Consider the following 27,398-nt stretch of genomic DNA (forward strand, 5'->3'; position numbering starts at 1 on the left):
TGCATTCCAGTGGGTTTGCAGTCAAGAGTACAACAGACCAAGGGAGCTCTGCTGCTTAAGATGGAGGACTATCAGCTTACCTCAAGTCTTAACTGTGTTCCAGCCAGGCTTCGTGCAGGATGGGACTTAAGTTGCTGTGTCGACATACAACTGAACACCTGCAGTATCTGAACTTTGGACTTTAAATTAGAGCGAAGAATGTCAGCATTCAACTAAGTATGTCTGCTGGCTTTTGCAAGCAACCGTGATACTGAGAAGCTAGCCAGTCACTGGATAAAAGAATATACAAAAGAGAAAATGAAAGATATGAAAAAAATCAAATCCTGCCTTAACACACACAATTCTCACTGAAGCTTATGGAAGAGGAGAACACGGTAAGCATATTTCAATCTACTGCTTTTAGCAGTTTGTTGGTATCTTTACTATTTCAAATAAATGAACCACTGCATCAATTATTAATATATTGATATATACTTTATTATGCACAAGAGACTAAGATGACATGACGCTGTGGGTATCAAAACTGTACAACCAAGCACATTCTACAAGTCTCTGAAATACTGAACATAACATGTAGTATAAATGGGGTGTTAAGACTGGCCACAGGTATTAGCAAGCAAATTTCTCCCGTTCTTCAATTAAAAAAAAATATATCTAGAATTTGGATCTTAGAGAATCTTACTTATTTATTTAAAGGTGAGAATATTTTGTCTGGAACTGGTAGAAACATGGCAGCAAAGAATGTTAACTCTATGAACATCCCCATGAATGATGAACACGGCAGAACAGTCACCTCACAGGAAGGGTTGTCAGCACAACCAACAGTACAGTCTTCTTGTGAAGCATGAGGTAGATAAACGTAACAGAAAGAACTGTACATACAAAAGAGAAAGGGTTAGAAAAGGGCAGGGGGAAGTTTACAATCAACAACATCTACAGACATTTTTGCAAACTCCATTTCCATGTGGAAAATGCTACAAAAACAGTCTAATACAGAAAGCTGACTTTTTGTAACATCAATACAGCAATGTCCAACACCAAAGGCTGTAAAAGGTTAGTGATAAGGCAATGCATGACAACAAGCAGTCTGCTTCAAAGTTTAAGTATGTTACTAATAGCTTTTTGGAGACAGAAGATGTCCCTTTTAACCCCAGTCCTCCTGTTCTTACATAAGTTCCTTTGGAGTCAATTAGGTTATGCTGAAATTCTCCACTGTAATGAGAGTGGGCACTTGGCTAGCCCCTCAGAAGCCCTGTTTAAAAGGCCTACACTGGGACACAAGCAGTACTGAAGTGTCCTGCTGGCCTCCACACCAGGCAAACATTGGCCACATGAAATTCAGTGTGGCAAGACCAGGTTTGACAGACTTGGGAACCAGTGGCTTTGTAGTTACACATTCAGATAGCTTTCCACGCTAAATATAGAAACTTGCAGTAGATATGAATGGCTGTTATACATGTGAAAGTAGAGCTTAAAGGTATATCAGTACTCTGAATCACAGCAACTTAACAGCTGCTAGAAAGTACTATGTTTTCGTAATAAAGCTATTAACTGGGAATGCCCTTTTTAGTTCTCTCTCTCACACATCAGAAATACTCTTCCAACTGCTAAATAATCACGTGTATTTTTGGTAACCTCCAAATAATTCAGATTGATTACAATTTCTGAATTAAGTAGCTGAGTACACCAAGTTCAGTTAATTAAACTATTTGAAATAGAAGCCAATAAATTGAATCTTTGATCTTTATATATTTTTGGTTTATCCAACAGTAAATATAAATCTCTAAATTATTTTAAAATTAGAGTTTTTGATAAAACCATTGATAATACAGCTTGTTTTTCTCAAAAATATACAGTTATCTATTTTACATGAAAGTTTTCAACCTGTTCATCCCAACAACCAAATCTAATAACTTCCTATGAGAAACTACTTAATAAAACATCTGAGGAAGGAAAGGGTTAAAACAGGGAAAAGAATTTACAGAGTATGTAAATTTCACAGTAATTGAAATTAAACATTTCATATAGAGTAACTTACATTTATCTAAAACATTTAAATATATCTTTATACACAAATTTAATGTAGTAAAATATAGCTATGATTGAACTTAAAGACTCTAGTCTTCTTTGAAGACATCTTTAAAGACTTTACACATAGAATATGCTTATACAATACATTCTGCTGAAGGTTAGGCAAAGCGCTTTCTGTTCAGCCACACAGGTAGCACATTCATCCTTCTGACGCCTCATAACAGAGCCAATCCTGCATACTCTTATGCATGGGGATAACTACACTTACATGACAATTCCTGTCGATGTTAATCAGGACTACTCATTGGCCTGGTAACATAAAACGCTTTTCACATGTGTACTATGCACACTGTATATCTCCACTTATTCTGAGAATACCTCTAACTGTAGAACTGAGCATGTACTTGTACTAGTAAGATGATGCACGTAGTTACTCATGTGCATAAATGTTTGCAGGATTAGTAACAAATTTGATTCAAACTGAGTAATATTCTTCTACCTGATTCTGGGCACTTACATCTATTGCATATCTTGCACTTTGACCACCCTAGCATCAGCAAGGCACAACTGTAGAAACAGCAAATCTGCACCTCAGACTTCAGAGCAGGCACTCTAGTGTAATGAATTCCCTTCTCTCGCAGAACGCAGGTAACCTCTACTAAAATTAATGAAAGTTACTCTCTTTTTTTTTTTTTCTTTAGAGGAAAACAACGCTAATATTTCCTTAAAGGAAAAGGATCAGTAGGACACATTACAATTACAAAGAGGAAACATAACAGTCAAAGAATCACACATTCAAAATTACACATTTTTTCATTTGGCATCTAGTCAGAGGTCAGGATATGGCAATGACACACAAAAAAATACTGTGAAAACTAGTATCTTTTTGCCCTTTCCATATTCCAACACTACTTTGGAACTATCCAATTGCAATGTTCATACAACAGTTTGGCATAAACAACTGCACAGTTATCTCAAGAGAATAGCTTTGTTTTATAGGTGGTATTTTACAAAAATGATAGGCTTTACTGTACATTGTTTGTGCCCTCAAAACCATCTCTTATTTCAAAGGGAGTTTGGGGGAACTAAAAGAGTAGAACCGTGTCACCTTTGTATTCTCTTCTATCTACCAATTACAAAACAAAGAGACAGTTGTTTTATATATCTGCATTATATATTTTATGTATGGAAGGAACACTCAGCTCATTTCCCAGTTGCTGAAGGAAAACGTTTGGCTCCATATACTTAGGTATACAACTATTTGCATAAGAACGTTGCCATTAAATGTACACACACATTTATGCCAGTGCACAAGAACATTATTATTTATCTTTATGTTTGTGTGTGCCTGTATTTGTTATAGTAAATTAAAAAAAAAATCTCTTATGAAAGAGCTTTGGCCTGGAAAACTGGAAAGGGAATGTTAGTGTGCTCTTCTCCACTTACCAACTCAATGTGCATTAAAACAGAAATACCTGGAACAAACCTGAAGCTGCAAACACAACATAAAAGCAAATGAGATAACGTAGCTGTAAGCTTAACAAAAACAAAGGTTACTCAAAAGTGGCTAACATAGCTGAAGTAATAAAATGTTATTAACCACAGAGACCTGACCTTGAGATTTTCTTGCTTAGACAAATAGAAATCCTTTGACCTAATATCATCTTTGTTCTGCTTATCTTGTTAAACTCCCTTAATGAATACCTTGTGTCAATAAGAAGGCTTAGGGAAAGAAAAAGTCGTATAGACAAAGCAGCATTTTTCCAAACTGGCATAGATTTCACATCAAGGGCCCACAGACCCCTAAAACAGGTTGCAGTACTGTAAAATTAGTAGCTTTGTCACATGTAGAGCATAACACGCTATAGAAGATCCAAAAGGCTGTGCTTACCCAAGCACTGTGTGTACATACACACATTCACACACACAGTGGCTTCCCCAGAAAAAGTCTGTCTGTAGAATAATCTCACTTTTTCAAAAGGAACTGGACTAGTTCTTTTAGCTTTAAAAAGCTGATGTCAACACACAATCCTTTGAACCTCTGCCCTCCTATGTTGCTCCTCAACTTTTCTCTCCCTGGAGTTATGTCGCACTGCTGCTGGAACAGGGGGTACTCTGTGTGCTGCCAATGCTGTGTGCTGCACTGCTGTTTTCAGAGGCTGGTAGGGACGTAGGGACCTGCTGTCTTCCAGCTGTTTCACCTGAGGAAAAGGGGAGAGTAAAAAGGGGTTGGGGGAAAAGAGAAGTAGAAAATGTTAGTTGTCATAGAAAATAAACTATTAATTCCCAGTCTTCCTCTTCTGGTGGGTTTTATTTCCATATAGTTAATGTCTTGGGTGATAGACCTCAGAGTACTGTTGAGAATGCTACTATTCTTTGTCACCTTAGCATTGCTGTGCACATTGGAAAAGTAACATTGCTGTTTTCTTAATCACTGTAAAAGCACCAAACAGAAACTGCCAAGATGGACACCATCCATCTTCTGTTGTCAGCTGTCACTCAAGCACGTCTTGCTACATGATTCAGACCACTTCATAGCTTTTACTGTTTTAATGGAAAAAGGCCATAGAAATGCAGACTTTTGTTTCAATGCCAGTTTATCAAGCAACATATTTATCGTAAGTGTGAAGCTGGATCTAAAGACAATGTTCTTCAGTCAACTGGATACCACATATTGTAAGACATGATCAGATTTTTAGTGTAAGAAAGACAACAGGCTACCCTGCAAGCCTGACTTGATGTACTCTGAAGATAACAAGTAGGAAGCTTCCTTACAGCTGCCACAGAATGTGTAACACTTATAACCTGTAATGAGAACAAGTGTCACCTTTTATTGTAAGTTATTTATTGACACTAAATTAAATGCCCTTTGTTGTTTGGATTGTCAAATCAAGCAATTCAGGAGCTAAAGACAGATTTAAGACTCCTGATAAAACGTAGATTTTGTCGTCTTTCTCCACATCCCTTCTGCACACATGGCAGGAATCTTATGGAAAAAATCCAGCTCTTACTAGGATGTAAGTAAAAATAGTGCCACAATGTGAATGTTCAAAAGATCACACTGAGGCCACATAGAAAATCATAACTGGGATTTTTTTTCCTTCTAATTAAAGTTTCGGTGCTCAAATCTGCAACCTTGGTATTACTACAAAATAGCCTCTTCAGGACAAATAGAAAAATGAACTTTATATGATGTGCACTGCAGCTGCCCCCTGCCTTGAGATCACCAGGATGTGAACCTGCGATTTCAGCATGGTGACACAGAAACCACTGCTGTTTGAGGCCACAGAACTAACCATGGCAGCCAGCAGCATCACAGCTTCTCTCCCAGCAAAGCTGAAGGAAATCTTTTCCCTGACCACGGGCAAGAATGACAAGGAAGAATCAGAAGCTGGTAGATCTCCTGCTTCATGAGTTTAAGAGGCCATGGATCTCCTGCTTCATGTGTTGCCTGAGTTGGTCTGACCCCAAAGGGCCACATCCACCAGTAGCTCAAGAAAGGTAGAGTCCATTTTTTCTTCCCTGCTCAGAGCGATTGCTGCAGTGACAGACTGATGGCTGGAAGCACAGCCTGCCTCCAGAGAGCTGCTGAGCAGGGACAAGCCTGTTTCCTCCTTCAGCTCTCTGGCACATCCCCATGCACCGGTGCTGCAGCCCAGCTGCCAGCACCCTGTGCTCCTCAGCAACAGACCCACAGAGGAAGTGTGTGTTTAATGGTTTGTATCTCAGGTTAAAGCCAACAGACCCACCAGATGAAGAAAACTTACTTCTGCCAGCTGTGGAGTCTGCAAAGGTCTGCTCTAAACAAGGGAGGATTGAGGGTTTCTCACACAGAGGCTGCAAGTGTTCTTTGTAGTGGGAACTGCCAGGATCACTGTGAGCTTGCACTGTAACCACAGCTGTAAGCAGATGCACAGCCCCACAGCATTCAGCATCTGCCTTGCGCCACAGTGGTCTTGGGATAGGGCGGGAAGAAGGAATGGGAAAAGACAGGGGGAAGAAAAAAAAAAGGCAAGCAAACCAGGAGAAACAAATTGCGCAGGAGGCCAATGAAATGTTGAAAAAGAGGGCCAGAATCTCATTCTTGCAGTCAGCACTAAGTCCAGCCTATACGATTGTGCACAGATTTTTCTGTCTGTTTTTTACAGTGTAAGAAATAACCATGTAGCCATCAATAAGCTGCAGATTTTTGCTTACAAGAGACAGGTCAGAACCTAACCCCAGTCATACACACATAAACTGTGTCTCAGCTCTAACTTGCATTCAAATCAACACTTTGTGTTACCATAGTGTAAAGGCTTTCATAAACCTTGTTTGGACATTCTCCCCTCCTAACTTGCTCCCTTCTCCGGTTGTTTGTGTACAAACCTTCCTTCCTTAGTACAGAAGGCTTTATATTTACAGAGGCAGCGATAAACAAATTCCTTTCGCTAAAAGGAAACAAGAGAACCAAAACCATCAGAACGGAGCGGAGCGGCCAGCCCCGCCCCGGCAGCATGGCAGCGTCGGGAGGCGCTGCTCGGGCCTGAGGCCGGCTCCCCCGGAGGGGCCCCCAGCGGCAGACACGGCAGCACGGCCCTGCAGGCCCCGCCGGCCCGCGCCTCCCTCGGCTCTCCTCCCTGTCATCCATTTTATGAACCGCACGGCTACACACAGCTCTGCGTCAACCACAGCATGTCACAGTGCCATCTGTGTGTATTTAACTAGATTTCATAAGTAAATTAATTTTGTACTTCATAAGCAAATTAAAAGCTACATGTGTGGCGTTTTATTTACAGAAGAGCGACAGGCACAGTCACGGTCTCTCTGTGCAAGCCCAATGCCTGCTTCTCTCAGCTGTCTCTGAAGTGTCCTAGGAGGTATCTCCCCTTCAGTTTGGGATGACAGCCCCTTTCCCTCAGTAGCAACTCCCCCCTGGATTCAATTTCCTCTTCAGTATCTCATTTCCAGAGCACTATCAGCAGCTCTGATATTCCCCAGTCAGCTGTGGAACAAAGACAAAATTTCAAAGTTCTCAATAAAAGAATCCAAATCACTGTGATATTATGAACACAGTCAAGCAATTGTATTTAGACCAGCTAATTTTTTTATACACTTATTTATGCCCAACAAATCTGGAGCACATAATTTTTAAAGAATATTAATGAAAAGAACTTCAAGAAATGTAAATTATTGCTAGAGGCATTCCCCATCTGTCTTCTTCATGTAAACAGTTTCATGTAACCCATGTTATTGAATGAGAACTACTCAAAATGGACATGTCTATTGACAGTAAACAAGCCTTTACCCATCTGAACACAACAACATGCACTTTATTATTCACACTCAGGAAAGCTGCCAGTTGTACTCCCTGTCCCGGAAGTCTGAATGTTTGCTTTTCTATCTCCATTTGCCAAGTATAATTGGTTGCTATGTCAGTTTATTTAAATCAGATCCCATAAAGAAAGGAGAAATGGGGGAGGAGGGATGCTTTTAAATAATCAGATTTTGGAACATTTTATCCTGCTAACTTGCAACACTGTCTGAAGAAGAAAAAAGCACACTTCCTAAGAAAATGAAGCAACTGATATTCTGGATAGCAGCTTTCAGTTTACATGGTCAGAGATAGGTTTAGCAGCCTTAATAACTTATCATACTTGTGCACGTCCTTTCCTAAATATAGTCAATTATTCCTGTTAAGACAGATATGGAAGTGACAGTTAATTTTGAAGGGTTTCTGCGTCCATGTACACTTCAAAATTTTTGCTCCTTCCTAAGACACCCAGGTAAGTTGGGTTAATTTTACTAAATCTCTGCTACTTTCTGTTTGCTCTTGAGTCCCTTCCAGAAATAACACTGCCATGGAAAGCTTTCAGCCACTTTTCAAGTCTTTTAACCAACTGGACAAAGGATCAAAAGTAGGGAGTCCCTGTGCAGAAAGGTCAGCTAAAATTCCTCCTCTAAAGTCATAGTTGTAGCTTCCCTTTTCTCCTCCCCTAATACCTTTGTATCTTAGAATGTCTGTACTCCATGTTGAATTGTTTCATTGAATCTTGAGTACTTTAAACCACAATTTTGTTGCTTTGGCAGAAATCCCTTATTTTTGCATCGCTAAAAACAGCAAAAGCCCTACATGAAACAAAACCAAACAACAACCTCTGCTTAATATTTTAAGATGAAACTCTACTTTTTTTTTTTTTTTTTTTTTAAGTTCTTAGTTCTTTAGTTCTTTTTTAGCTCTTCTGTCAATTATTTGAGGTTTTAATGTTAACAGCCTTAACAGCCTGTCAAACTAAACAAAGGAGCTCACTTACGTAAAGCTTTCTCTGTACTAGAATGAGTCTGCCAATAGAGCTATACTGATGAAAATTGTATCAGCAAACATTCTAACTACTGGCAAAAAGGTGTCTTTTTGCCCTGTTGCATATAGCATCACATTAAAAAAACAGCTTACTTCACACACCCCAAGCTGACATTCTCCACCAGCAGTAGCTTTTGTCCATGATCTGAGTATCCCTAAAACACAATTTTAGAGTTAATTTGTATTTTCCAACTTTTGGGCTAAATCATGGGCTATAAACTCAGTGTTACATAAAACAAAATTTGAGATTTCAGAGCACAAGTCAACAATGGATGAATTCTCTAATGGCAAAAGACAGCCACTCTGTAGATGATATTTAGATTACCTTTTTTCCTCCTTACTTTAATGAAGTCTGCAGCTGACTCTAAAATGTTTCCACTTCAGCTGGATTATCTTGTCTGTCACAGCAGTTGTCCTCTAAGAGGCCATCCCTGCCAGAGCCCTCATTGCACTCTGCTGCAAGTTCTGCTTTGTAGATACAAGCTGTTATGCATGGAAAAATTATGGGCGCAGAAACATAGGCCCACTTTCAAAATCTGACCTAGATAACTTCCTAGATATTTCTTATATCTTTTCTGTGATTCTCTGATCTGATGAGTTACAGTGTCCCCTTACTTTCTTTTCTTCCAAGTTCTTTTTGTCTGGCCTTTGTCTTTAAGAGATGAAAATAAATGGAGAAAAAAGTCGGAGCAGCTGTCCTCTTCACTACTCATACATGGTAACTACAACTGATGTACTTTGTTAATGTAATTCTTTTAGTGGGATTGGTCCAAGTCTTGCTGAGGCTGAAGGATTTATCATGTTGGCTTCCAAGTGTTCCTTTATTACTGACACACAACATGTGGCTATAGATGGTTGTGTATATGAACTGAATTTCAACTTTCACAAATGCAGGAACAACAATATTATTTAACAATTGTTTTAATGTTTTTGTTAATAAAAGCTGCTTATTTGAAAATTACCTCCTATTTACCTATTGAAATTACACTTCCATTACTTCCATAATGCTTTATTAGTAATATGAAGCAGAATTATGCTGCTTATGTATAGGACTCCAACATTTAAAGGTTCCATATTTGCTCTGAATTCTACACAAGCTTCATACACAGCCTATGCATTAAGTATTAAAGTGCTTATATGAAGCTGCTGTACCGCCACTTGGAAAAAAAAACAACATTTTTTGTTCCAAATTAACATAAGCTCCTAGGTTATAATATTTAAAGTAGCTCTGACCTGACAAGCCAGATTCTCTCCCCTACATGGCTTCCATGAGGTTTTAGATGCTATAAAACAAAACCAAAAAACCCACCCTGTAATGCGCTATGGGAAAATTCAAGGGCTCCAGAGCTGCATAGGTTTGGAGTAATTAGCTTCACATTCTCCCCACCTCCCAGAGATCTTGGCAGGGTCTTGCAAGGTCAAAAGTGGAAGCAGCTGGAGTCCAGCATGCTGCAGGGATCCTGAAATACCCAGTAATCCACAAGCAGACAAGGTCACATGCTTCAAATCAAGGCCTTATCAATGTCTACTCTTTGTCCGTTCCAAACTGCAGATTACATGCAGCAGAAAGCTCCCTAAACAAACTCTGCTTCCTACAGTGTTGTATGTCTGCTAACTTATTTTAATATGGAAAAAAGTGTGAGAAGGAGATACTGAAAAACTATCTATGCATAAAGACTGGACCAATTCACACACACTCCTGGTTATTTACATGGACTCATTTAAACGAGATTACAAGAGTTTTACCATCTAGTCCAATAGTTGAAGAATGAAGAGATAAATAGTAGAGGCGACATTTCAATGTAATCAAGAGAAACTTTTTCAAATTTAATTATATTCAGAAAACATCAGTGCAAGTAATGCATTCTCTTAGCCATTTGGTCTGTTTGAACTGATCACATCATATCCCAAGTCACATAAGTCTAATTTAGTAAATTAAAGAAAAAAAGAAAAATTAAAAAAGAGTAGTATGTGAACCAGAATGGATCCATTAAGTGACACGTTAACTGAATTTTAAACAGAGATGCTATTAATGATGATGCAACATGACAGGAAAATTCAGTTTTACTCTCAGTTGAGTTTTGAAGAGTTGTGTTTAAACTTATTTTATGAAATTTTAAATCACATAGATAAGGCATAATACCTCCCTTTAGGGAAGGGCAGGTATCAGTCTACTCATGAATACCAACAGGCTCACGTGAGGAATTGCTGGAAAACACTATTAAGAACAGAGAACAAGAAACAAGGGCAGGATGGCTATTGATGGCTCCCCTTCCCTTTCCTCCCTCTTTGCAAGGACTCAGACCACACTGCGTTTCCTGCTGCACAATCTACAGACTGGGGTCTGTAAGAGCCCTTATGCTTACCTGTGTGAGAGTAGATAAACCACAGTGCTCCTGTTAGCAGGGCTCCAATTACAAACGCTGCAAAGGCAATGCCCACAACAGTCAGAGTGTCCAGACCATAGAACACAGCTAAAAGGAAAACATACACAATAAGAGCTTTTAATTGTCAGTGACAAACAGAGTTCTACAACAATTGCACTTTCATGGAAAAGTATTGTTTTGTTTTGTTTTAAGTTAATAGTTAATTAAGCACCATTTTAAGGAAAAGATTAACAGACTTTCATCAAGGAAGTAAAAATGCTTTCAGAGACTGGTTTCAACCAACTGTTCCACATCACAAAGCAAAACCCGAACTCTGCACAACCAAATCTGGAAAACATTGCAAAAATTAAGCATTTTCAGTTGTCCCTTAATAACGTGCATTAAATTAAATATCCATTCATCTTAAAGATGTGTTTTTAAAAAGACGGAGATTTTTGTCACAAGATGCTTTTCATTTAAATGCCTTAACATTCAAGCAAACTTTCCTCTACACCTCCTGCATGTTCAGTCTGAAATCTAGGTGGAAAACGGAACTGTTGTTAAGAGAAAAACGATGCCAGCAAACAGTCAGCAAAAACATAAATAGAAACAATTGTTTTTCACATTTGGCAATCTTTTCAATAACTGAAATTAATTCCAGAACACAAAAATAGAACCACACACACAAAATCACTTTCTAGGGGAGAGGCCTTTCTACACTACAATTTCAAGGGTAACAGCATCTGGTTCCTGGATGCATTGCCCCAAAAGTTAACCATCCAAAGAGAGAAACTTCCAGCTTTTCTGTTTTCCTTTTTCTTCATTAGAAGCATTTCAAAAATCACCCTTTCATCAATCATCTGGGGGAAAACTCTTCTAAGAAAATTGAATTCTAGTTTCAGTATTTTTAATATCTCCCAGTACACAAAATGGCCTAGGCCAGCAAATAACATTTTACTGACTAAACTGGCTGGGAAATGCGATGACTGGATCTTCTCAATAGTATCCTTCAGTAGTATTCCAGTTCTCAAAACACAATCAACACTCTCACTTTAGAAATAACTACACATGTTCCTGCATTCAACAGATATTCCTGTAGACATCTCTCAGTCCACCAGCTCCTGAGCTCCTCAGGGCCTTTCCCCTTTAAAAATATCCTCTCCAGCAGTTCCTGTTGGCAAGGGCCTTCAGGACCCAGACTGGGTGCCTGTGACCAAGTCTGCGTGTGCAAAAACAGATGGACTGGGACTTGAGAATTTCTTATGTGGGGACTAATTCTTGTTCCTTTGGCTATGATTGGTCATTCTAAATGCAAAGCAGAAAAGAATCTTCTAAACTCTTTTTTTTTTTTTTTTTTCCCTCACAAGGTACCAGCCTACTATCCTTTCCTCCGAGAAGAAGACTTACTGAAGAGAAGAAAGTCAACTGGAGGCTAAAGCATCAGAAGCATAATTTTTCATTCCTTTTGTTATTTTGAGCAAACTGAATCCCAAAGTCATAAGGTCAGGAACAGAGGGAAAAACCTTCTTTGCACTTCCTCTTCTAATTTTCCTTTTCCTCCATTTATTCTTGGTTTTAGCTACAAATTACCATCACCCTTCTGTTTATTGCCTTCTAGTGCTACTTCTCTTCTTTTCCCCCCTCCAGGGTCAGTTACTGATGACCCCAGTTAAAAATAAAGTTAACTTAGTCAAGACAACAGAAGAAAAAAACCACCACTACCACCAAAAAACAAACCAAAACAATTAATCTACATCAATTCAGTGCTCTCATTTGCAGCATGACCAGCGTGCTGGTGCCAGAGTAATTGAGGATGTGACTAGCTGCAGTGCAGGATATGTGTAAGGCTTAGAATAGGATACAGGAGCTCCTTAGGATGGTATTGCTGCTGAAAACCTTATACTGGAAAGTGGTGGCCTTGGCAGAGGAAGGGGAAATGACTTACATTCATCAGTACTCACACTGAGATTATCAGCGGTATTTTCCCAAATTCAGTTTTCACATACACATATGATCACAGCCCTTCTCTTTCAAGGTCAATGGGAACATCTCTAGCAGCGCTAATCAGAACTTTCTTCTGTTTCAGAATTTAACACACACACTCACTATAATTCAGAAGGCTTGAAGATAATTTTCTTCACTTATTTAATACTAAAGTTAAGGTTTAAAAGTTACTTACGTGACTGTCTCACGTTTGATTTTGGAAGGGAGGGATCTGTTTAAAAAAAATAAATAAATAATCAGACAGAATTCCACAAAGAACCTACAAACTATGCAAGAAACCTTCAGGATCTGATCTGGCAGAAAGACATGAATTGTAGTCTTTAACAACCAGGAACTTCAGGAAAAACAGTTCAAATTCAGTAATCTTGCTCAGCTTAGAAAAATTCCATTCATATATTGGTAATTCCTTAGAGGAACATATCTACAGTATAAGTTCACGCAGCATGCATTTTGCTGTCAAGTGCATTGCAACCTTCCACACCCAGATATCACCAGTTCTGACCTGCAACTGTTCTTGTAATCCATATGAGGAGCTCTTTAAGAGCACAGATAACAAGGGTTATTTTAAGGTGATTCATATGATTTATATTTATCACATTCATATGATTTCTCACCAATCACAACCATGATACCAGAATGCTAAAACAAACAAAAACACAAAGCAAAACAAAAACTCAAAAATATGGCTATCAACTCTAAAGAAAGATCAGAATTATGGCACAATACATGCTGCTTTGTCCAAATTACACGAGTATATATTGATTCATGCATTTTCCTACATCCTAATGGGTATTCTGCTTTGGATGTTGGGTTTTTATTTTGTTCTGTTTTTTTAATAATATATATAAAGGAAATCAAAGATCATCTATTAGACCAAACCTATTTTTCTTGGCATTATCATCATCACTATCAGCATGTAGCAGAAAGTAAATACGTGTCAAGAATTGAAGAATTTTCCCTTCTTTTGCTTAACTTTTCCTCTTATCTTTCTCCAAAAATGCCACCTCCAGCAGAAAAGCTAGAGATTCTGGCTTCAGACCCAAGGCACTGTTTGGTTAGCTGGAGTTTGCTTCTCTGCTGCCCAGTAACCTAGGGATCTTGTTTAAATTCTGGCGTATTTGAGTATGTTCACTACAATAGCTGGCTGTAAAAGGACTTGATAAGACGGTATCCCAATACTTGTTTTTGTATCTTTAGGGACTGGAAAAAACAAGTTTGTCTGCAGTGCAAACACAATGGTGCAAAAGTACTGAAAACAAGTATGTTATTTAGAGTATTCTTAAACCAAGACTGTGCTTCTCACTTCTAAACTCTTGTGGGAGCACTAAACTGCCATCAGTATCCTGTATGATCATTATTCTCTCAGACGTGCCTACAATACACAAAAAAGCGCTTTATTCTTAAACTGCATTACTGTCAGTTACTCTAACACCTAATTATCACCTCCAGATCACTCTTGGCAGGATAGTAGGAAACAGGTGGAACAGCAGCAGGAAACAGGTGAGAACAGAGTGTTAGCGTGTACTTGTGCGCATGTGCACACAATACACTGGAAAGGCATCAAGCACACGTAACAGCAAGAGTATAACTGAAGGTAAGAGTCGTTAGGAAGGCTGGACTGAAACTAGGAAGCATTAAACAGTACAAACATGAGTAAAGGCACCAACAGATTGTCCAAATGCTCTACTAGCATATCCCAAGTGTCAGCAACATCCCTTCTGAGATGAGGGGAAAATTAATTTTCTGTGCTCATTCTGTCACTGGCCTCCATACAGAAAATATAAGCCTGCTAATTAATGATAGGCTCTGTAGCCCGTTATAAATTCTCCCCACTGATTCAGTTCTTTTAACATGGGTAACAACACAGGAACAGTAAGAATCCTTGAAGTCCAGGGAAAGCATCTAACTTAAAAACAGCAGCAGCTGGCCTTTAAAAATTATAACGATGCTTTAAGCTTTTTCAGGATAGAGGAACCCATTAGCTGTTCAACTTGACCTCCTTTCTATGGCTTGTCTCCCTTTGCTGAAATAACAATGCTTGCCAAAAATTAAAAAAATGAAATTAGTAGACTATTTCAACAGAAGAGCAAATATTTCCTAGTATTTAAAAAGCTAGCTATATGCCTTTCACTGACTTGGGGCTGGAGTGTTAAAATGCCACAATGCATAGGAGAAGTGCATGACATGAAGCTTTTATACACTTTCATTGGGATCTATTGCAATAATGTTAGTAACTGAACTCATATAAAACTAAAAAAATTATTAGGGGAGGAAGAATTAGTCTCATAGATTCATATAATCACATGCAATTACATTATAATTCATTTAATACTTCATATAATCTCATATAATCACAGTTGGGATTTCTTCTAGAGTTGATGACGAGTCATAAGCTTATGTCAGAAGAAAAGATGACACCTTTGCAATGATCATATTAAGACTTTTTAAATTTCAAGCACATGACTTCTTCATTTGGCTTACAGAGCAGCTCCAATAGCAGTAACTCAAATAATATGACTTACAACAATGAAAGAAAATGATAAACACCACCTCTAAAATATAAATTCTCCTCTTCAGTAATGCAATATGATTTCTTCTTCAAATCTTAGGTTCATGGACAACAATGGCATTTGGCTTTTAGAAAGGGGTCATTTGATTCACTGCTGAATAACTGCATACCAACAAAGCTACGTTGTTAATGTGCTGCCTTATATTGTTTCTGAAAGCTGTGATATGCTGGGGGAGATTTCCATCAAACATCCCATAATTAGACCAAATCACCCACAATGCAACAAAATACTCTATCACTCTGTTGTCTTTTAACTGATCTTTATAAATTTAGCTTGTCTTTGCACACTAAGACCTTGTGCCTCTCACAAAGACAACATTCTGAGTGCAGTCCTAGATGGGAGCTGCACACAATGCTCTACACATCAGAAGAGCAAGAGAGCTCAGAGTATAAGTCTGTTTATTGAAAGATGAACTTCAGTTGTAGGATTTACTCATTCCCAATAGAATAGCAAATGAGAAAGTGGGAGTTCTGTTAAAAAGAAAGCACAGAATCAAGCCCCAAATACAGTTTTAGTTGTATCAGACAGATCAAATACTTACTTTAATTCATATTGGATTTGATCTGTACTAACAAGAAGTTTGTAAAGCAAATAATACACTCTTTTGCAGAGTTAAAACAGAAACAGTTGTTGCTTATGTCCCCTAGCAATGCTGTATGGTACTATAAATTGCTTGAAGACTAAAAAGCATGCACTGTACAACTGAGTTTAAAGGATTTCTCATGCCCATCCTTTGATGTTCCCTGAAAAGCATTCCAAAATTTCAAGCAGCCTTTGTATACAAATTTAAGATTATGACGTGCACGTGAAACCACTGAAGCTTTTAATTAAACTGCCATGCTAATACAAAAGGAAAAGATAATGCACATGCACTTTCTCCTTTAATGGATGCAACAAAACATGACTGATGCTGTTATCAGAGGCATTCACCAAGAAGAACTTTCAAACTACATGAAACTGTGGAAATAGTTCTCAGTTCCCATCACTCAGTAAACACACATGGCATATCTTAAATTGGAGCATATTCTCATCATGCCATTTTCTTCAATGGAGCACAACTAGCAGGTCTACCCCAGAGGTCCAAAATTGCCTTTAAACAGATTTAGCTACTACTAATGTGAATTAGAGAACTACTTTATTGGACATGGGTGCAGAACAGCATATTTCACTTACATTTGCTATCCTTCAAATGAAAGCAGATCTTACTATTAAGGTACTAAAAACATGCTCTTTGTTTTTAATGACAAAAATATCTGTCATACTAGAGACCCATGCTGCTTGGGGCTATGTAGGTTTAAGATGGGAAAATTATCTTTCACCATCTCCTTATACATGTATGAGGCATTAAAGATAAGCAATAGCACATTGTTACATTGACTGAACTAAAAACAGTAATAAAATTACTCTGCAAAAGATGTGAATAAGGTGTTTATTAAAAACTTCCCCAGAAATAAATGTCCTACACTGTAGCAAACAGGAGTTGCATAAAAGCTCATCTTTTTCTCTTAGTAGCCTAATAACCTAATGAGTTTCTTTCTGGTGGCCATTGCTTTGCTTTACAAACTTACTGGGCTTTAGCATTCCCAATATTTTGTAATTCTATTGCTGTCATTCCTAAATTTACAACCACAACATAGAAGTGATATAGCTGGGAACAGAGCACTGCCTTTGATCTCTGGGCAACAAGAAGCTGCTGGAAGTAGCAGTGCTAGAATTTTGCTTATGAAACCCATATTTGTTGCACAGTACGGTATTCCTTTTTTAATGCCTTGCAAAACCACATTTCCAGGGATCAATAAAGCCCATTAAAAGATGGCAACAAACTACCACAATGACTACTGCCAGGGACAAATCTAAACAAATAACATCTTACAAACACAGTATTACCATGATTTTACACAATGACACATACTTGGAATACTCTTGTTTTACTCCATGTTAAGTCGCTATATGTACACAGTATAATATACATGTATATAGCTTTATTAAACAAGTCAAGCCCATTTTCATACCTTCTGGTTTTCCTTCATGAGTTACTACAACAAGGGGCTTGGTGAAGGTTTTTTTGTTGTGCATCATGGCCAAGATCATATCCACATTAAGAGAGGTGCAAGCTTCATCAGGAGGAATACACTGCAGGTGGAAAGAACAGCAAGTGAGGCTGGAGTTACTCAAAATCAAACATCTGCAGTGTCTGCCAGCATAGCTCTGCCAGCTGCACAGTTGTCCCATTATCAGTTTTATCAAAATTGCTTACCACAAAAAACAAAACAAAACAAAACAGGAGTACCTCCAAACAACACATGTAATGTAGTGGCAAAGGTAACTCTTAGCTGTGCTTCAGGATGCAACCTTTGCCTTCATTAAGGATCCTCTAACCTTTATGAGAGTGTTAGTATAGAACTTAAATTGTACTAATTACTTTACTGCAGAATAAAAAACAGACACTAGTTTTTAAAAACCCAGCGGCCAGTATTGTAGTCACAAGTACATGCTGATCAGTATGACAAGACATCTTCAAAAAAAAAAAAAAAAAAAAAAAACTTTGAGGGCCACTTACAGAAGTTGCCAAAAGTAAAAATAAATTCAAAATTCTTAAATTCTTACAATATATTCTCTAGCAATGGATTTAAGCCATTTTCATTAGTCATAGAGGAAAATTTGGTGATTGTCTTTTGTAACAATCAGATAGAAATTATGAATTTTATTTAGAAACATTAGAGCAGTTCAGGACTATTTGCTGTAAAAACACGTAAGATGATATGGTACCAAACTGTAGCAAACATGCCAGCATTTACTTATTTTCTAACCAAGTTCTAGTGAGACATGCTAATCTCAATTCCTAAAAGAAGGGTCAAACACACTTGCAATATTATCCAGTATTATGTATGTCTTTGGAAGTTAAAACTAACATTGTTTGTAATACTGTTATGTGATATTGAGAGCAAAGATAAATCTGAACTATGTGCATAATGAAAAGCAACTTCTATTTATCCCATACAATGAGATTTAAATAGAAACAGTAAATGTTGCAGTCAAAATGCGTAGCATCATGACTCTTATCCATTAAAATCTTGAGTCTAGATCTATCATATTCATTACATCAATCCAACAGCAAAACATTTAGTCGTTTCAGATTTAAAAAATAAATCTTATTTTCTCTTAAATCAGAAGTTTAGACTTTAAAAAATTACTGACCTTAGGCAGTCCTTCAGTATCTTTGTCTTTATTTGTACACAAAGTCAACTCACAATGAAGAAAGAGCAGTGAGATGTTGAATATTGGTTTAAACACAAAGCTAAATCTTTTTTTGTTCTTCTGTGCATGTGCTATTGGGAACTTCACCTTCTCAGTACTGTAGAATTTAACAGATTCATCCTTAGGACAAATATTTTCTATAATGGTGTAATCAGACATTCTATCTGGATTTGAAAATGGGGAAACAAAGCATGTTTGAATGGCAAAACCCAAGGATCTGTCAGCTTTGGTCACAGAAACCTGCATTAAAAAGAAAAAAACATAGTAAGATCTCAAAAATTACATTTTTAGTTCAAGTTTCATTCACATTTTCAACATTTATTTAAAGCGGTGATCCAGTGACGCTTCATGTTGAACTGTTTTGAAGGCTACATGTTAAGGGTAGGCTGTCAGACAGAGAGAAAATCTATGGTTTCAAAAGCAGCAGCTGCTTAATAGCATAAACATGCAAAATACAGCAATCCCTTATATTTTCAAAATCATATGAAAAATCCAGACCAGATATGTACATTAATGAAAGCAACTACTGAGATGGAGCTGCTTCCCTTACAGCCAAACAGCTCATGAGAGTTCTATGAAAGGTGATTTCTAAATCCATGTCCATTTGAAACTTTAACAAAAAAAATAAATAAAAAAAAATAAAAAGGAAATGGAAAAAAGCAATACACAACAGAGAAACCACCCCCTGCCAAGAGTGGAATGCAGAAGCAGAGTGGAGGTCATGGTCTGATGTGTGGGTGGCATTTCTGGACTGGGGGTGGGGGAGAAGTCTACTAAAAAGCTGTAATTTTTTAAGAAATGTGAGTCTGAAATTCATATTCAAAAAATGAAAAATAACTAAGACTGCAAACTTGCAGGGCACTAATGTTGTTCATTTGAATTTGAAGACAGACAATAAATGCTACAGAATAATTATGAAAAAAAAAAAATTATAACAAATGAAGCATGCTACTTCTAATAAATAACAGGAATGCTATGCCTGACTATTAACACTACATGATGAAAACAATTCCACAAGAAATAATTTTCTGCTTAGAAAGAAGAAACATACCTTAACTGTGTACCTAATCTTTATGTGCTGCATGTATATTTAAGTGAAACCCTGCCTAATTTTCCTGTGGTCTATACAGAAAAATGTTTGGATGCTCTGAGTTCTGCAGTGAATAATGGCATTTCTCATTTTTCTCTGTGTGAGCAGTAATCAAACTAAAGATGAAAGGATGGGCTGAAATATCTAAGCAAGAGATACCATCTTATAAAAAAACAAATGGGCAAATAAAAATGAAGCCACTGATATTGAAAGGTAAACCGACTGTGTAAACAGAGATTATGACAAGGAGGACAAGTATACTACATCATGAAACACTATCATGTAAACAAAAGGATGAATGGTATCTCAAGGAAACAAAAAGAACTATAGGGAAGGTGAGACCAGAATTATGGTAAGAATATGAAAGCCAAGAATGAGAAAAAAAAGAGCCAAAATATAAAATACTGAAGAATTTTTTTTTAGCAGAGAAGGAAAAGGCAGATAGAGTTCTTACAGATTATGACCTAAGTAATTTACTGAGCAAAATTTTTATTTATATATATATACACATATATATAAAATATAGGTATTAGCCACAAAAGGAAAACAAACAAATGCCAAAAAAATCTGTCAGATAAAAATGAAAACACAGAAGTCCAAAACTGATATAGATTTTCCACCGTGTAAGAAAAAGAAACAGAAAAAAAAAAAAAAAAAAAAAAAGAATAAAGGCCTGTGCTAGGACAGGTGATGAAGAAATCAGAACACTTGTCTGAATTAGCAGCTCCAGAATCAGACCAATCCAGAGAGCTAGGAGCCAAGGGAATTAATCCTAGATTGCTGAAGGAAGCAGCAGGTTTTATGCGAATGAAAAAAAAAAAATAATGTGTCTTTTATAAACATTCTTGAATGACGGTGACATACTTTCTTTTTGCTTCAACTGTCTTAAGTACTTTTCACTATAGCATTGTTTAAAGTTGTTTTGGCAGAAAACAAACAAAAGTGTTAGAGATAACTACATCTGTTTAGATCTGCTTACTGATGTAATGGGTTTAATTTTAGCTCTGAGGATATGGCAAAGCTCCTGTGGTACTCTTATCATTGTTTAGTTGGTATTTTAGTCTCAAAAAAACAAGAGAAAATGAACAAAAAACAAAACCAAAGACCTTCACAGATTATCTGCTATCTAACAGCCCTGAAATGAATGCAGTATTTTTTAAAGAAAGGAAGTAGAAAAGGCTATAGTAGCAGATCCTATAGTGCAGCAGGAGCACGGGAAAAAGAAAAACCTGGAGCTCTGGCACCACTTTCATGCTTCTGTTTCCATCATAAAGTGTCTTTGTACCGTATAATAGGACAAAGACCAAGAGAAACTCCTTTAAAATTACTATACACAATACATTTTCAAGATGAATTTTCTTTACGGTCTTTTATTCTCCAAAGAAGTGGAAACCTCTTCACTAGAGAGAGAATGAAAAAGAGTCACAAGACACTGAAACAGCAATGAAAACTGTTCTAATGTCAAACAAGCCACTATGCTCATGGCTGCTGACTTTGCTGGGCTTATTTACCTTCTACCATAGATCTCGTGTGATGAGCACAAGACCTGTAACTGGAGTTTTTAAGTGGATCAGAGAGAGAACAGGATCTGTATTAACTTTACAACCTAACACTACCATGTGAAAGACAGACACTTGTAACCATTTTTTCATGCCTACATTGTTCAGATGAGGTTCAGCTGTATTACCCAATAAAATGAACCCTGAAGTCTTCACCAGAAAATGACAGTTCAGAGCAAGATCTCAGAGACCATCTTAAATTCTGCACAGTAAAGCAGATATAATAAGAATGACTAATCTACCTTGTACTGAAGTTCATCCATTCTGCAGGAATCCTGTGATTTTGACCAAAAGCATTGTCCTGCTTCTTAACCCACATTTTGTATTCTCCATAGCCCCAAAACCTCATACTTGTCAGTTTAAAGCAACTGCATAAGGAGGTCTTTCTACCAACAAGCATAAATTTGGCTCAGTTGCATGACCTTGTGTTTGGCTAGATTGACAGCTTTTATCGTTTGTTACCTCTACGTATATTGGCCCGTTCTCAGCAACAGAGAAGAGTCCTTGGGAGGGAGCAAGGAACAGATCTGTTTTGTATAGCTCCATGTTGAAGGTCACATTCGTGACGTGTGGTTCAGGAGGCCAGAACATGGCAGGATTAAAAAAATCCTTCTCTGGCTGGTGCAGTGTGCAATTAAACTGAAAAATAAATAAAGAAAGAAAGAAAGAAAGAAATGCACTGGTACAAATACATCCTGAGTCAGGAATGGTAGCTGGATAAGGACAAGTTTGGAGTGTACAATATTGGCCCACCCACATTCCCTCTATTTAGTGCCACTCTTCAGCAGGGTTACAAGAAACAGAAGTGTGAGGAAAAGTGGTAAAAGACAAATTAATTGCTATTATTATGAATGCAATTTTTATGAGCTGCCTCTTACAACAGGTTTCTCCTCTATTGTCAGGTACAAAACCAGGAGTAACATACCGCTATTTCAGGCCAGCTTGAGAAAGTAATGTCTCCCTCATCACCATCCCCTGGAAATCCATTATCACCTGATTCCATGTCATCATCATCAAAGCCACTGCTTTCAGCTGGTGATGACAGCTGAATGACAATCTGCACAAAAGGTATTACAAATGCATAAAATTAGATGATAACTGAGCACTCTGTGGTTATTATTTTCTTCTCTCTTCAGAACAATGTGAAGGCCTAAAGAAGTGCACCAGCTAATCAGATGGTGAAAGAACATCTTAAATGCTTGGCACAAAAGCTGTTTAAGATATGTAGGTTACATTTTGTGAACACCCTTTAGTTTGTTTCCAGAATTCAGAAACATAAAAAACAATAAAAATGCTGGTCTGGGTGTTGATATCCAAATGAGCATTCCAGCATTTCCATTCTGTTTCTGGTACTTGTATAACCAACACTGATTTTAAAAATGGCTTTCTAAAGTGATTTTTCACAATTTACAGTTTTCCTTAATGCACTCACTGAATATCATTGAAAGTATTAGGCTCATTAAGGATTTTTTCTTCTGTCATTTCCATTTATACTTTTAGAGATGTAGACCCCAAAACATGTCTCTTTCTTCATTTTTTCCTTTTTTCCTCTGAATTTCTACTTAACATCCCCGTTTTTCTTCCTCCTATCCACACTTCTCCATTTCTTCACTTGACAGTTCCTTTTTTCTGTTAGCTATCTATGTCCTGCAGTTCCTCAGCTAGACCCCTCCCTTGTAAGACTTTCATATTTGTTTTCTTGAACATAAAGCAAACAGTAAGAAGTGATATATACTCTCTTTGAGACTCCATTCATACCATCCATACATGATTTTCAGTTTAAGTGAGTAACCAAGACTCGTAAAGACATGGTGGAGAAAGGAGAGAAGCAACAGCAAATACCGTTTTGGTTTGGACCATAATAGAACATAATACAGGGACAATGACAGTATTTAGCTCCAGACACATGCTATTCTGTAGTTAGAAGATGTTTCTATCCACAGTCTCGGTTTGAGATTGTTTCTAAAGTTAGGTGCTACAGACTTGCCAATATAGAACAGTTTTAGCCAGGCAAGGTCAGATGAAATTGCCTTAGCTGTGTTTGGGTTGGACCACAGGCCTTCCATCATTTGCCAAGGTTATGTACTGGAAAGCTCAGCAAGAGAAACCTGTCATTACTTTCCAACCCAGATTAGTCACAATGTATTTAAGGTCATAAACTGAGCCAGCGTCGAAGCAGTCTCTGGAACCTATGCAGGCTTCTTAACATCATCACTCACACAAAAGTACTCAGATACCCTTCATCACATACATCCACTGATAGCAAGTATGAATCCAAAATACAAGCATGCACAGATAATCTCTCTTCCTCACTTTTTGAAAGGCTTTCTCCCACTAATTGGAAAGAAAAAAAATCACCTTAAATAATCCAGCATGTGAATTAAATGGTATTGCTCTCTGCAATCACAGAACTTCATTCCTGTCCCTTCCTATAGCTATGTAGTATTGCTTACATGTGGGCACATTCAAGCTGCATAGGGAAAGCACATGCAAACTCTCTGAGACTGGTACAGATGGTCCCCAAACTTCAGCCCTGTAGTTTTGTAAAAGCACATAATTTCAACTCCTTGTTTTCCCTTTGGGATACTATCCACAGTGGTACACTGAATGCATGGCCTTCATACATCCTTGAATACAGGGACTGTAGCTGCAACTAGGTTTGTGCTCTACAGAAAAAATATCAGGATTCCTCCTTTCTGCTAAGTCTAAAGCTAACTACAATGGCTTCCCTGTACCACTATGACGTGCAGCAGAGGAGAAGGCTCCTCTTTCTAAAATACTCACAGAGTTAAAATAAACAATCTTGTCCAAGATATATGCTGTCCGTGTCCCGCATTTATTCGGTAAAGACTCCAAAATGAAATGGGTACCATTCATCCTGGCCTTGCAAGAATGATCCAGCAGTGAGAGCTCTGTCCTTGTGTAGCCGCTAGCCTAAAACAAAGATGCTTTGTAAATGGCTGAAACCTCTGCTGAAATACTATTGTGTTAGACTCTCGCTTAAAGTGCAGCTCAGAATACTGTTCATGACCACTGATAAGAGGAAGTGAGGTTCATTGTACTGACATCCAGGGAAGGTCAATCTCAAAATGCTGTTATACATGACAGACAGGGAATAAAAGTAACATGGAACAAAGGAAACAACAGGTTCATTATTAATCTGCTGACACAAACTCTATTTGGTCTAAAATGAGCTAAAAATGCTTTAGTCTGTATCAGGCTCTTTTCCACAATGCAAATGGGCACAAGCAACCTATCAGCTGCTAAATGGTCAAGACAGAATAAAATACCACATAATGGGAAACAGTGGACTATACAGTTTCACCCTCTAACTTTCCATCCCCTTAGCTGCTGCTTCACAGACCTATTCAGGTCTTACACAGCTATCAAAAGCAGCTTCTTTGTATTTTGGAGATTAAAAATTCTGACTGATGGTTGAATACAGTAGTTTTTGACAGAATCAACATGGCAAATCCTTAACCAGAAATCCCTCTACGAACTACTGTATTGCTGGGAAGAGGAAACAAGACCCAGCATTATGGCAAAGGATATCCACAGTATAGTTTCCTCAAACTTTTTTTTCAGGGGGTGAGGGTGGTAATATTCTTAGAATATTTATTTTTAAAATCAAAATACAAACAAAATGGCCTGCCCAAAATAGTTTGCCCAAATTTGACAATACGAGATCACACATACCTGTAGAGAGTTTTTTTCTACAGCCACTGTCATGACTTTGTCATCACACTTTATTGACAGGGCTACATCAGCACTGCCCTGAACCTCTTCAGGTTCTTTGTGCTTTGGGAGGGAACGCTCAAAGTCATGATTTATTAATGTGTCCACTGAATCCCTGGATGGGAAAATTCCTTCTCCCACTGTGTCGTGCCTTCCTCTGTTAATGTGAAAAGGAAAAGTCAGGCCATCATTTAATGCAGGATTCTTTGAGGCAGGCAGCAGTTCTGTCAGCTCTGGAGGAAGAGAATGGTCTTCTTCATCATTCATCTCTTCTAAAAGAAAAAAAAAAAAAAGTAAATTAGGTTAGTAAATATTTTTTTCACAGAAGAATTCATAACTGAGTAATTTTCATGCCAAAAAAAATATCATCCAGAAAGGAAGCCCCTGAAAGACATCCAAAGAAACATCTTTCTACTTTACAGGTAACCAGCCATAATTCCTCCGCTAAGGGTTTAGAATTTAATCTTGGTATATTTAATCCCTTCTAGAAATATGCCTCACTAACAGTTAACAACGGACTTTGAGGAGTGGGCTTCACTTTATGCAAGGGCAACCACAAACATAAAGGAAACACCATAGCCCAGAAATACACTATTTTAGTGCTGCTGAAATATCTGTTCAAATCACTGACTGAAATTCTTCTGTTACCTGATGGCACAATTTCCACTGTTGTGGAAGTACTTATATAGCCAAAGTGAAGTTAAATGAGCGTTAACTTTATGATGAGTAATGAGAACACTATATATCTCCTGGCTTATAGGCAGTACTGCTCAGGACCGAAATCTCGACATCTGGCCCAAGCAGATAATTATCTGGAAACCATGAGAGTGCAGCTGATAAAATCTGTGTAAATATAAGCGTTTATCAAAACAACTAAACAAAATTTATAGGGACTTAAATTCAGAACGAGTGCAAAAGCAGAAGCAAATCTACTAGCTTCAATGGACCAGGATATATTTACATCAGCAATGACTTTGGCCAAGTAAATTTTTTTAATGGTTGTATTTATTCCATTTGCTCATACTTTTCTGATAAGCCACTTTTGTCTGTAAACAATTTAAAAGTTCATTTAACTGTCTTAAGAAAATGTGTTCATATTTTTGATAAAAATCAAAACTGAATTTATTAACTAACAAAATATCCAGTCACTGAAGTCCTCTCTTTCCAGCAAGCACTGAGCACGGTCAAGCTTCTGAACTGAACAAACTATAAGCATTTAATTCCACCAACACTTCAGAAAATTCCAGGGAAATTGTATTATGTCCCGATCAAGAAGCCACAGATTTTTTGCTGTTGTTTTTAAACCAGCAGTTAGATGTATTCCCAACACAAATGACAATGAGCAGTGAAAGTACTACAACACCCAACAACAAATCTTTAAAACTGAGAAAGGAGATTTCAAAGCATCATACACCTGGCAACACAGCAAATGTTTTTTTTCTATATAATGAAACTCCATCTTTAAGCTTACCTGTATCTTCAAGTTGCAGGTGAAATCTGTTAGCAACAGGGGCTTTTGTGTAGGAAGTAACCGGGCTATATTTATGCTCGTAAGCCCACTTGATCAAACTCTCATGAGAAGAAGGAATATCAGGTATTACTGATTTACTCATAATCATGGATCGCTCTGTTTCCTTTCCAAAACCAATACTGTTTGATGTCTGCAAACAAAGAAAAACATGGCTCATGATCTACCATTTAAGAATACTTGACATGAAATATCAACACCGATTTCACATTTTGGTGAGAAATGTTACTTTATCAATTAACAGAGCAGTTTGCAAATGGAGATCACCTGGGAAATAAAATAAATTGCCGTCTTAAACACAGAACTGCTGTACACCTGGAGAAAAGCTCTGCCTTCCTCCCAGTCTCTGACTGGTTCAGGCTGTTCCAGGGTAAAGTCAATCAAGTTGGTCAGACGTAGTTAATTCCTAAACAAGAGGGGTGTATTTATAGCCATTTGTTTAATACTGAATTTTCTTCAAAACTGAGAAATGCTGAACAGTGAGGTGAGAATATGCACTTTTATGACAGATCAAACTAATTAAAAGACAACATATACTTTCTGTACCCCCAAAAAAACTTAAAGTTTTTTTAAACTGTGACAAACTGTGTAAAGTTTTTTTTAAAGTGTGACAAAATTTCAAATTTTCTTGTCCAAATAGGCAAGTCAAGAGGATACAACAAGCATCTCTAGCTGTCAGAGGGGCAGACAGAAAATATTCACTGATATTATGTTTTAACTTGTTTTAAATGCTTAAATGTAAATATGTATTCCCACAACGCTAAGCCCTTATATATTTATTGTTATGGTATTACTGTTATCACTATAACAATCACATTAAGAACTACAGAGCAAGCTAAACACTCATAGCAGTAAAGGGCATAATGACCCACTTATCAATGATTCCTGCAATGTGACTGAACTGAACTTTCTATATG

The 27,398-nt window shown here is 37.5% G+C and overlaps 1 protein-coding gene and 1 long non-coding RNA gene across 4 annotated transcripts in view; one reads left to right on the plus strand and one right to left on the minus strand.

The window, feature by feature from the left end:
- Nucleotides 1–459: 459 nt before the first annotated feature.
- Nucleotides 460–27,398, minus strand: part of TGFBR3 (transforming growth factor beta receptor 3) — a 127,864-nt gene continuing 100,925 nt past the window's right edge. For all 3 annotated transcript variants that reach the window (XM_082765909.1, XM_082765908.1, XM_082765907.1), the window contains 10 exons: nt 26,425–26,614; nt 24,915–25,225; nt 24,003–24,152; nt 22,144–22,275; nt 21,681–21,857; nt 18,510–18,809; nt 17,324–17,444; nt 12,917–12,952; nt 10,738–10,845; nt 460–4,232 (listed from right to left, as the gene is read on the minus strand). In XM_082765909.1, the coding sequence (XP_082622035.1) occupies nt 4,114–4,232; nt 10,738–10,845; nt 12,917–12,952; nt 17,324–17,444; nt 18,510–18,809; nt 21,681–21,857; nt 22,144–22,275; nt 24,003–24,152; nt 24,915–25,225; nt 26,425–26,614 (1,644 nt within the window). In that variant the 3' untranslated portion in view covers nt 460–4,113. The remainder of the gene's footprint in view (nt 4,233–10,737; nt 10,846–12,916; nt 12,953–17,323; nt 17,445–18,509; nt 18,810–21,680; nt 21,858–22,143; nt 22,276–24,002; nt 24,153–24,914; nt 25,226–26,424; nt 26,615–27,398) is intronic.
- Nucleotides 5,718–22,237, plus strand: LOC309880709. Its single transcript, XR_014318016.1, has 4 exons — nt 5,718–7,796; nt 9,003–9,089; nt 12,105–12,239; nt 22,121–22,237. It is a non-coding gene; the product is annotated as an uncharacterized lncRNA (long non-coding RNA).

Source organism: Aythya marila (genome assembly GCF_965140915.1).
Source record: "Aythya marila genome assembly, chromosome: 8".
Taxonomy (NCBI): Eukaryota; Metazoa; Chordata; class Aves; order Anseriformes; family Anatidae; genus Aythya; species Aythya marila.